At 39.0% G+C, this 12500-nt stretch overlaps 1 protein-coding gene across 1 annotated transcript in view; it reads left to right on the forward strand.

Annotated features, from left to right (window-relative positions):
- Positions 1-7988: 7988 nt before the first annotated feature.
- The window catches only part of LOC138022411 (magnesium-dependent phosphatase 1-like), a 7029-nt gene continuing 2517 nt past the window's right edge, over positions 7989-12500 (forward strand). Inside the window, exons 1-4 of the mRNA XM_068869539.1 lie at positions 7989-8113; positions 9370-9430; positions 9650-9760; positions 11659-11766. Coding sequence (XP_068725640.1) covers positions 8044-8113; positions 9370-9430; positions 9650-9760; positions 11659-11766 — 350 coding nt within the window. The 5' untranslated portion in view covers positions 7989-8043. The remainder of the gene's footprint in view (positions 8114-9369; positions 9431-9649; positions 9761-11658; positions 11767-12500) is intronic.

Here is a 12500-nt window from a genome sequence, read left to right on the forward strand (position 1 = left end):
GCTTGCCTTTTTCTGGTGCAAACGCAAAGCCAAACAATGTTTTGACCTGGCATCAGATTAGACCGTCACATTATGAAGCGGAAACAACACCTTTAGTCCTTTCTTGTATGAGCAATAAACGTTTGCTTAGTCCAACTGCTAGACATGCTGGAAAACGTCCGTCAGAGCAATTTGCAGTTAGTTTTTTGCAGACTATTTATTTAAAGAAGAAACGAGTGAATTTTACTCAAGAGCGTGTTTTGTTATCTTTAAACTGAATTTATTACGAAAGCTTGAAAGACTAAAAGACCTTAAAATGGGACAGGCCATCACAAAATAATTAAACGTGTGAGCCAAAGGGCCTCTGCTGGCGCGACATGTGGGTGACCCCTCAAATGGTCTTAATGACGCCCCACTTGAAAAAATTAACTGGAACGCTGCAGTTCTTTGTGTAACGCGTACCACAGGCAACCCAGTGTAAGCTTTTTGGAGCTTCTCGTTTTTTTTTTTTCCGTGTCGGTAAAGGTCTTGCCTGTCACTCCCCTGGTAAGTGGTGTCTTTTTGCATAGAGCCTTCTGCGCGTTTTTTCATAGGATCGAGAGGGTAGTGGAACTGCGTAGATTTCTCTGGTAGACACAGTGGAATCATTAACTTAGCCTGCAATGGCGTCGAAAGTCATGTAACGCGAAGGGCGTTTTAGTGGATTCTTAAACAAAATATACCCTTATGGAGGTTAATAATGGAAAGCCAGTTGGATAAACTAGGCAGGAATCTCAAAAGCGACGAGTACTGGACTTCGACAACAATCTATCGCCCGTCGAGACGAAATCAAAGTGAGCTGTACTTACCTGAAGTAAGTACATGGTAATTTGACACGATTGAGTTTCTTGTCTTCACGCACGCAATGAAATAGGAAGAGGTTTTCGCCTCTAAGAGCAAATATGTTGTTTGTTTCAATAAATTTTTCACTGGAAAAGGATTCTGTGGTATTTTCTGCCTTTGTGAATTATAATATCATGTTGTGTATTGAATTTTCGAGCTTAAGGTTGAAATGTGATATGGGAGAAGTTTTTTAGTATTGCTCTGTAAGCTGGAAGGGTTCGCAGGCCTGTTGGAAGCGTGCTTGAGTTTCAACAAAATGAGCTCCAAAATCAGTGAAGAATTGTGACGCAGTTGAATAATAAAGTAGCTGCTATTTCCAAAATGATGGAATTACCTGGTGATAAATAACGTCGTACGCGTCTTGGAGAGTAAATTTTGACTTTGCATAAACAAGACTTGGGCGATTGTGATCTTTGTTTTGACTTCGCTCATTTCATTGTCAAACTTTATAACACTTGACAGAAAAAGAAACTTACAAAAACCCGGTATCTTGCCATCATTTGACACAGATACTTCACTGTTTGGCGAGTAAACATGCCGCGGTAACTTCATCACGGCGCCCGCTGAATTCCGGCGATGTCACTTTCGATTTTGCGATTTATTTGTGCAGCCAAAACGTACAATAACAAAATTGAACGTTGCAAAAATCCCCCAAAATGTTTGTCGCTGATCGTAACTTTTTATATTCTATATTCACGGTTCAAAATAAATGTTGTTTTCATGTCGTAAATATGTTACTCTCGAGCGATCGTCCTGGAAACTTCCTTCTGCTCTTTCTAAAAACTTTGTATCAATATTTATTTACTTTTGCATCAATATTTGTTTTTGCATAAAGCAAGCTAACAAAATCTGTACCTTGCTGAGTTCGCATTTGTTAGCGTTAATAGTATTTTCGGTCCGATGCTTCTGTTTTATGAAGGGTATATTATTTTGGTCTCCCATCCAAACACTAACCCCGCCCAACAGGGCTTAACTCAGTGAATGTCAGATGCTCAGAGGGCACGCTTCAACTTGTGGTCAAAAGAAGTTTATCAACATGTCAGCCCAGAGGCCAGTGTTTCTCACTTCCCATTTATTTTCTTCAATCTTTCTGGGTTCAGTACTTTGCTAGTAACCACATGTCTTCTCAGACTATCTAACCAAGACTTCTACCATGGCACTACAATGATAGACAATACCAAAACAATATCGTGCACTGTTAGAGCTACATATTACGCAAGGACAGGTCTGTTTCGTCGTACGAACGTGTGAGGACCTGTGAGCCAAAGGGCCTCGTCTGGTATGACTTCTTAATGACCGCCCAACTTGAAAAAAAATTGTCTTGAACGGTGCCGTGCCACAGGCAACCCAGTGTACCCTCACGGAGGGTCTAGTTCATTCATTATCGCTTATTTCTAAATTTTCCCGATGGCTGTCTGAAAGGGTGTCTAATACCCTAGTCGGATTACTGACGCTCAGGCTGCCATCCCCTGGGTGGGTTTCTATGCTACTTTTCCGTTTTTTTTGTCTGCAATTTGAATTGTTGTCATGCCACCTAAGGGTTGGCAGCCAGTCCTACGGTGTGTCTCATCTGCTTCCGTTGTTTGTAGGCTGACCCTGTCGCGAGATAGCCGCCAGGATTAAGTCCTTAGAAGATGCGGCTACGGCTGTGGATTTCACTTCCCCTTTGACCAAAATAACACAGTATGGGTTTAGAGAAGAGAAGAGGACTTCGACAAGTACGAGGCTCTCAGATTGGCGGAACAGCTGGCCTCTGTGGCAAAGGTTTCGAGTCACGAGAAAGCCTCGACTTACGACGTCATAGCATGCACCTTTATGAGAAAAGTTAGCAGTGCCTAAAAAGCAGTTTAAAGCGTATTTTATCGCATTGCTCGCTGACAAAGAGTATGCAAAGGTCTTAGAAGCTGTTTCTAAGGTCGACAAGTCCTTCAAGACTACCCCCAGTCCTTCTAGTGCAGCTTTCCGTCTCCTCGTAGACTGAGAGTCTATTGAGAGTCTATTGTTATGCTTGTGGCATGCCAGGCCATATAGCTCGTACCTGCTATAGAAGAAATTCTCGACCTCTTTTTCCGAAGAGTGCAGTGGCGTGAAACCTTTGATGCCTCCACCGGGAGGTCAATGACTTTTTGATAATATTAGTTATCAACATTGTACTGATTGATTTATCTTCAATAAATTATGCGCTGTTTTGTTAAGTGTGGTTCTCTCATTTATTTCAGCCTCCTTTACCTAAGAGAGCTAAAATGTCTTACCACATTCCAGATTGGGAGTTGACGTACCCTTTCTACCCCCGGTCGGTGTTGCCGAGTTCGGCTAGATGGCTCCGGTTTAGTACCTGAAGATGGACAACCCCTACCGTACAACTTGCATTTCTCGTGGGACTCGTTAGACCGGGCTATTGATGGCGAAGCGCAGGTGGACGTTCACTCTCTTGTTTTTCTAGACCCTTTTAGTTTCATTGCGGCGAGTCATTACATGAAAGTGGCACAGGTTCTTCGGCCAGGAGGCCAATCGGAGCTTCATTCTCGTTCAAATGTGGACACTGACTTGCGCATTGAATCCTACATTGAACTTAACAGACTCTCGCGATTTACCAAGGCCTTTCCCGGGGGTTCCAATTCTTAGTTTTGGCGTTAGGTTCTAGAGTTAAGTATTGCGATGTATAGTTTCTTAGAGTTGTGTTGGGAATGTGATTAAATAAACCTACACGTCGGGGCGTGGTAGGCTGGCCATCTCTTATTAAGCGAGCGTGAAAGGGACTGTCGCGAAAAGTATACTTTTTCATATATGGAAAGCGGAAGCCACAAAAAAACCTTGTGCTAGCCCCTCCCTACCCCTGTCAAAAGTTAGCTTCGCGCTCCATGGTGAAAAAAGGAAAAATTATGACTTCACGGCACATTACCTCCCGGGATTACTTCCCTTTACTCTTCAATGACTATATATATCACTTTAGAAGAGTCTGTGCAAGAACGAATGTTAATCAGCTCTAGACGGCAATAGTCCATCATTTATAAAAGATGTGGAAATCGAATAATTAAATATTCAATTTAATCACAGTTAATTCCTTTTTCTGTACAAGCAAAATTCATCAGTTTAACAAAAGGCATATGCTGCGGTGCAGTGTTCGTTATTTGTTGACTTAAGATTTCCGGATTTTTAACATTCTAATTAAATATCGGTGACCAATTCTTCACGATTATTCAATAAACACTTCCTTCTCTCAGCAATGTTGAAAGTGCAACGCATTCCACGCATTTTTTTGTCAGCTGTTTTGTTTTCATTTTCGTGTCTCAGGTGTGAACTTTGCTCAAACAAAGCGGAAATAACAACAGACAACAGTTCCCGCCGTTGTAAGACTGAAATAGACATGATTAATATATTGGTGTGGCCTTACATATCTTAGCCAATCAGCACGATGCAAAACCCTGCGGGAGGCATTGTTGTCAGTCATAGCATTGTGTGTTAACCAACCAAATGCCTTGTTTTTTTACAAATACCAAATACACGTGCTCGAAGCCAGCGTTGTAGTTTCTTTCAATCGCCAAACAATAACAGAAGGCAGTGTGGTCCATTGTAGTTCTGTTTACGTTTGTCACTGTTGTGAAGTCGCCCTTGTTTTGCTCCTTGTATTCTCAGGACCGTCATGCCTTCAACGAAAAGTTACTGTGGTAGCAATTTATGGTTAAAGAAAGGTAAAAATGAAGCTGTGGAGTCAGTCATTTCCGATTTTCGAGACCTTTTGCAAGTCAACCCGAAAGAGACGATAGAGGAAATGAGGTTCGACGATTTAGACTGTGATCGTTCACCCGTTGTGGACAATATTGTCTCGGATATGAGTCTCCGAGCTTGTGTTTGTCCTACCGCGGATCCATTCACAAAATCTGCTTCATCATCTTCGTCTTACGGACTGCTTGTGGAACTTATCGAACAAGGCAATCTAATAAAGGAAGCGGTTAGGAGACTTAAAACCTCTCCCAGTAGACACAAACAGTTGAAACGCTTGGACCGTTGCAGATGATCAGGCAAAACCCAAACTTCATTTCATTTTGAGCTAAACGTAGTTAATTTTTTTCAAAGAATTTGACATTTGGACCTTTTTGCTATTAGTGGAAAGCCAGAAAGGAACTACATTAATTTCTCGGGAAAAAGAATGTTTGCGGACGGCTCTGTTTACACTGCGGCGATGTCCAACGATCCATTTAGAAGTACTCAGCGACATTAGAAGATTTCGCAAGTGTTAAAGGATGTTTCAGGACCATTTGACGGGGATGGTTAGTCCCAAAGTTTGACAGCATGGAAAAACCGACGTTCCGTGCGCCACCTACTTGTTTTGAAAGGCCGCCATTCATTCATCTTCTTGGCAGACGACGCCATGCCAGTGTTTCCTGTATGTTAGGGAACTAATATCGTTGTCAACATTGCGTTGGCTAATTTGTAATATTCAGAACACGGCAAAAGTCGGCTCTAACAATGCGTTTGAATATTTAGAATTTGTCATTTGTTGTAGATTTCTCGTCCTCGACTTGAATCTTTTCGTTTTGTGACCTTACGCTTGATGTGTTTAACAGAAGGAAATGACGTCATTACTCATAATAAAGATTCAGAACAGTAGTTGGAGTTATTTTCTGTATTTTTGCAGCTCTGCCCCCACACGTATTGTTTAAAGCGAAGCTGAACCTTAACATTATTTTTATGAAATCACAGAAGGGTTGTTGTTGATCTTAGGCAACTTGTAATAATTGAGTTGCCAGTCACAAAATACTCATTTTGCATCCCATCCCATCACCTTTTGTCTGGGAGGTAATTGTAATGTTAGCAGTATATTGAAGTAATTTAGATTAAAAGATATTCCATACATTGTGAATGCTACGTGGTTTGCTAAAACCATTTGAAGTGAAACAATACATTATACTTGCAGCGTTGAATATCAATATCAAACAGTATCTTCAACAAAGCTCCTTATTCTCTGACAAATCTCTCAGTATACATTATAACTGCTTCATTCTCATGCTTTTTTTACCTCCTCTAAGAGAGGAGTCAAACCAAATTTGACTGATTCTACGCACTTAATGTTGTCTATCAACATCTTTTTAAAAAACTAAAATTACACACACAACTTTATACCTCAACATACTGACCATGGCACAACCTGATTTGCAAATTCAGACAAGGGTTTGCACAAAACAAGTTGCTGAAGTTTTCTGAAGGGAAAGTTGATCTTGATAATGTTTTATGACATTGTTTTCCAGGGAGTTTTTTTCATATTTCCCTGCTCAGCCACTGAGTTAGGCAATTATTGGTGTTTTTTCTTGGTATCCGCGAGCAGTATGCACGATTCTCTGGTCCAGCCAATTGTATTTTCCACCAATCAGAAAGTTGCCTGTCTGCCACGTGCAAAATACAATAGGCCATTTTCGAAATATCAAATACTCAGCTTGATAGTGAGGCAGTGAGGACAAATATTGGAATGAGTGTGAAAAATATTTGCATATCATCCACTTTCCTGTCATTGTCCTCTCAAGCTGAATTTTAACATATCGAAACACGGGTGCTACGTCACGGAAAACGATGCGAATCTGTGATCCAGCCGTTCGTTGGGCACTCCCTAAAATGGTTTGGCGTTAGACAGAGTAAATCGGTTAAGTCTCACTCACAGGTGTCAGTGGGTCAAATTTAAGGTAACGGAAATGATGTCTGATGCCCAATTTATTCAAATAGGCCTTATCACGGTTTTGACCGCCATTTTGACGGGTAGGCAAAGCCTAAAGAATTTGTAGTGTTTATATGGGGATCCGATGTCAAATAATTTTTTTTCTGAAAAAATTATGATTTGAGAACTGAAGGTACAGGGCAAAAGGTTATACAGACCAAATTTTAGGCCCTAACCTTTTACAGAAGATGCCCGGCAGCGTTTTCAATTTTTCCATATATTTGTCTGTAATTTTTTCCCGCGAATTTTCAGAATTGCAGACAAATGTATAGAAAAACCGAAAACGCTACCACGCAGCTTTTAACGAAGGCTAGTCCCTAAAAACTGGTCTGTATAATCCTTTACCCTGTACCTTCAGTTCGTGATTCATAATTTTTTGAGAACTAGCGTTTAACGAAAATTATTTGACATCGGATCCCCATATAAACACTACAAATTCTTTACGCTTTGCCTACCCGTCAAAATGGCGGTCAAAATTTCCCGTGATAAGGCCTGAAGAATTTTTAGGGTTTAATCCGGTTATTGGAAAAGTAAGGAAAATTAGAGATGATGCGTGAGTCTCAAGTTATGAAGTTAAGCACTTCTTGAACGCAATAACTCAAGAGGAGGAGCTCTGGAAACTGCAAGTACACTTTTAACCTTGGATGTATTGTTTTCTCGGGTCACCTTTTCTAAAAAAAAGCTTTCTTGATACATATTGCCCCTTTAGCCAACCAGTGAACATTGTCTCTGACACATGCACAAATAAAAGTTGAAAGAACTTGAAGGATATAAGAATGATAACCAATCACTTGAATGGGTGATTTTCGCGTTATGTCATGCATATTAGCTCCTTTAGTTCGTCCATCAGCAATTGTACATTACAGCATTGTTATCTCTGTCTCTAGAGATTGGTTGCAAACCACCTACTGGGAACCTGTGAAAGAAACAGAACGAACCGTTTTGAGCATAGTTAATAGAAATGATTTGGAAGCTCGACAAACATCAAAGGGGCAAACAAAGATGCCAAGATTTAGGTTGGAAAGTCCACGATCGTGCACAATCTTTTGTTTTGCGCTCGTACACTAAGCATAAATTACGTAATCAACACGTTTCTATTGGTTAGTTCCTCAGTACGGAGTAGACAACTATTGTGTCTTGTGCACAGTCAAGGCCAAAAAAGAGAACAAAAACCTACAACAAATTAACTTTGTTTTTAGGACAAAAAACTCCATTCTGATTGATCAAGCCAGACATCTTTCTACAACTATATTATTTTAGTAGGATTATATACTCAAGTATCTCTCAGCACTGATGTAATTTGAATTATCAAACCCTGTGTTACAATGTTAGCTACAGTCTCCGTTATAAACCGGAAGGGATATTCGTCGTCTGCCCACCTCTGCCCAACCTCTGCCCACCTTCAATTCCCACCTTCCATTTACCTTCCATTTCATTCATTTCTCGTCTGGACTGGGACCGAGCAGGGAGCGATGTCGATGTCTTCATCTTTGGATGACAGAAGCGGAGGTTTTCGTCCCAAATTGATAGTGTTTGACCTCGGTAAGCTAAGGGTTATTTAGTTAAGGATTCCAAGAGAATTTATTGCATACAATTTCAAAGTTCGGTCCCAAAGCTCTACCGTCACAGTAGGTATAGACTTGAACTTGATCGTGCTATAATTTCCTGTGAAATATATACAACCTCCCACTCGTTCTGACAATGTCATGATGATGATCGATGAAGCCTTTATTTAGGTGTCTTAAAGGATTCTAGTCTATTACAGTACTAATTGGGGACACTAAAACCAAGATAGTTAAAATAAATTAAAATTATCCTAATTAAGACTTAAAGAATCTAAAACTCCTAAAAAAATAATGTGTACAATTTATATCAATTTAATCATATAAACTTTTAAAACACTATGAAAATTTAGGTAGGTATTAGCGAAATCGCGAACTTGTCTTTCCTCAGAAAATTGTTCCTTTTTGTGGAGTGTATTCAAGTATGTCAGATGCGTATATGATCTGATCTGGTTATTTGGGGTATAGATTGTCATGATTGAACCTGTTCTGTGCCTTTGCCTGGTTATAAAATTAGATCTCAACAGACTTTTGTTTGTGCAAGAGTAATATCTATTGCAGTGGACTCGTTCCTTGAATACCACTGCCAAATCCTAATAAAGGTGTCAGGATAGCCAGCAGTTACTCCAAAATTAGAATTAAATAGTAGCATGCTTCAAAATTATTAATGTTCAGCACTTGGGAGCAAGATCAAATTTGTTCTCAGAGGAGACGAGGTAAACCTTTGCCAGCACCAGGGATTGGACTAGGATGGGACACATTTTTGGTAACAGTCGAGTAATATAGACGGTAAATAATATAATTCATTGGTATAAGCCACACAAGTAAATAGTGTTCTCTGCATGCGCTGATTGGCTAGCTCGGAGGCGATTAGCCAAGTATTATTATTCACCTTTGAGTAGCCAGCATGCAAGATTTGAAATTTCCCACTACACTTTACAAAAATAAAGTAGTTTTCGCTTTTTGCTCAACTTGTGAGGTATGTACTAAAATAATATTATTATTCACCTCAGCGTGAAAGCGGCTTGGTAAATATCCACCACTATTCACCTCCACTTAGTTAAGTAATTATTGTTAATAATCATAATATTATTTTGATTAACTATTCACAATAAGTGCTTGGTACAAGGCTTTCCCTATCCCTGATCTCTCGTTAGCCTTCAAATTACAAACGATGGCTACCTAAAAGCAGAAGAAATGAAAAAAAAAGTGATTTAGTGTCTTTTTTTCAAACAGATTTTACTTTGTGGCCATTTTGGGTGGACACTCACGTGACTGTTCCTTTCACAAGAAAAAGGTGAAGTTTTCCCTTATGTTCAACGTTGCAGCCTTTTACATAGTGCTGTCGAATTTTAAGCATACCATTTCCTCTCAGCAGGGTCACTCCTGACATAAGCTTATTTCAGTTTTGCTTTAGTTTGTATGGAAAACATTAATCACCCACCTCACTACCAGCCAAAGCCATTATATTTTGTGTGTCCTTGTCTTTTACATTGATTATTTTTTCGCCCTGAAGTAATGGATCTGTGGTAGATAGAAATGGATATAAAATTAAACTCTATGATGAATCACTTGCAATTCTGGAACTTCTGAGGTCCAAAGGAATGTGCATGGCAGCTGCATCAAGGTATTATGATGCACTTCAGTTTTGAAGTTTTTTTTTTGTTTCATTAATTTTTCCTACTTTCTTTGTAAATATTCATGTAATACGAGTACAGATAAAAGTTGTTGTTGTTGCTAGCCGATTCCCGCAAATGAAATTTTATACACCTCTACACTTTCATAACAAGTGTTTTTCATGGGCATTTTAATCCATTGTCACCTCAAATGCCCTAGGGACACCCCTAGTTGACGAGTAAAATTGTCTGGCGTTAGACAGAGTAAAATCTTGTAAGTCTTATGTACCAGTTAAAGTGAAGCTTCAACATCCCCCCCCCTCCCCCCCGGGCACACCCCGGGCATTTGACTCCTTTTCCTGCCCAGGGATCATCTTAGTCTCCCCAGGGGCAGGGCATTTGATCATCAGTCATAGAGGATGGGGAATTTGATCGCTAGCCTCAATTTCCTGTTACCTTTCCATGTGGGTTGATAAATCCTGGCAGAGACAAACTTAGATGCATTCAAAGGCAAAGATTCCGCATTCGTGGCTGATTGGTTGAAAAGCAAAGGCCTACACAAACTTTATTCGGGTATTTGAAGGTATTAAGTACCAATATATAAATATATTAAATTGTATTTACAATATAAACAATAACTCAATACAATACCGATGTCGCCAGATAAAATTTATAGAGGTCAATTGCTTTGAACGACCCGGTGTATTTATGAATATTTAATACATTTGCAACGATTGATATGTAGGTGAATGAATACATGTATGGAATGTATTTAAGTGTCGTTGCATGAAACTTCGTAAAATCAATGCATTCAGTTTATAAAAATCTGGTAATTTTCCTGGAACAAAAAATTTCTAAAAATTCAAATTCCCGGGTGGTTGCCCGGGGGAGGGGGGGATGTTATAGCTTCACTTTGACTGGTACATTACTGCCAGAAGTCAATGGTTTTAATGGAGGGGACTGATTAACCCATTGATTCCTGAGGCACCCTAGGGACGTCCACAGTTGACGAGAAAAATTGTCTGGCATTAGACAGAGTAAAATGGGGTCAATGGGTTAACCCATTTTGTCCCAGAAGCAGCCCCATTGACAAGTAAAATAGTCTGGACCGAGATGTTGTTAATCCATTTGATCCTTAAGCTTCCCCCCACCCGCCTTCCTTTTAACAAATAAAATCTTCTTATCTTAGACTGTAAAATTTATAAAATTCACTCTCAGGATAGGGCTAAACTAGTACATGGCCCTGGGGAGGCTTTTCACTTACAAACTCTGAAAAATCAAAAGTGGCACAAAAGTGGCCATTAATGAAAAGGAGATCCTCCCCTCCTTCCCTCTGCCTTTTGTCTGTAACTCACCCAAACTTCAAATGTATACATTTATTTCATTCAAAGTGACCATTTTTATTAATGCATAGTATTTTGAAAAACCATAGACAATCCTGGACGTATTGGTAGTAGCTTCGACTGCAGTGTCAGTAAAGAAACCGCCTCTAAAGTGCTCAAAATTAGCAGTTGTTCAGTCATCCAAAATGACCAGAATGTTAACGTGGCGACCAGTTTTTTTGGTAAAATAAAAGGCCTGGTTGCGTAATCAAGCCTAGGTTGCCTGAAGGGAAAATACTGGACATCCCACCCAAAGATAGAAAATATTAGGGCATTTCTTAATTGACTACCAAATTCACAGCCTTGTTTACCAGGATTTTGAAAGAGGGAAAACCTGATCTTTTTTTTTTATTTCTAGCACTGCCTTTATAATGTCAGAAAAATGTTTGTTCTAATATTATTATATTGATACATTGTTGGTGGCATCAAAAACTTCCTTGAGCCCTCCTTGAAGTGCTTTCATGTTTCCATGTTGAGAGAAGTTTTATTTTTGGATTTAAAAAATGTTGTGATTTTATTTTCTGCAGAACAGAGGACCCTCCTGCAGCTAAGGAACTCTTGAAAGTTTTAGATATTGACAAGTATTTCTCTTACAAAGAGATCTACCCAGGCTCAAAAGTCTCACATTTTAAAAAGTAAGTTTCCAGAAAAAAACCTTTCGTTAATGTTGGCTTGGAAGTGATACCTGATTCTTCAATCTCCTAATTTCTGTAAATAAATCTTAAACATTAAGTTTATTTTAAAGGTTTCTTTTGCTGAATTTGTTTCTCCAAATATTTTTGCATGTTTCCTTTTACAAAATATTGAAATCTTGCTCATTAGTATATGTGGTTCTTGGGTAACTTTCTGTAATTTTGTTTAGTCATGTTTGAGTTCTATCATTCTTTTCCATACTTACAATATAATCAAGTGAACAAACATAATAAATATATAAATAAATAAATAGATAGATTAAATTTGTCAATTTTTGAATGAATTTCAATACACCCATATTTATATATACAAAGTGACTCTTGGTCAAAGGCACAACAGGCTATGCTCTAGGAGAAAAAACTTGTTGAGATCCTTATTTTATACCCCAGAGCTGTGAAATTGGGTTATTGTTTTATGTTGATGAATGAAATAAATACATCTTATGCACCTTATTCAATTGCTTTTCATTAAAGAGATGCACTCATCGATGTGACGTAATATGTTACCATTGCAACAAAAGAGCCATGTAAAACGCCCATTTGTCTTGAAGCGATTGAACTAGAACTCCGTGACCTCCATTTTCTTATTGCCAGACAGTGATTAGCAAGTTAAGATAAAACTCTATACAAAGTTAACAAAAATTCTCATTTTCCAATTGTGAAGGTGGTTCTCAATT

The sequence above is a fragment of the Montipora capricornis genome, chromosome 10, assembly GCF_036669925.1.
Source record: "Montipora capricornis isolate CH-2021 chromosome 10, ASM3666992v2, whole genome shotgun sequence".
NCBI lineage: Eukaryota > Metazoa > Cnidaria > Anthozoa > Scleractinia > Acroporidae > Montipora > Montipora capricornis.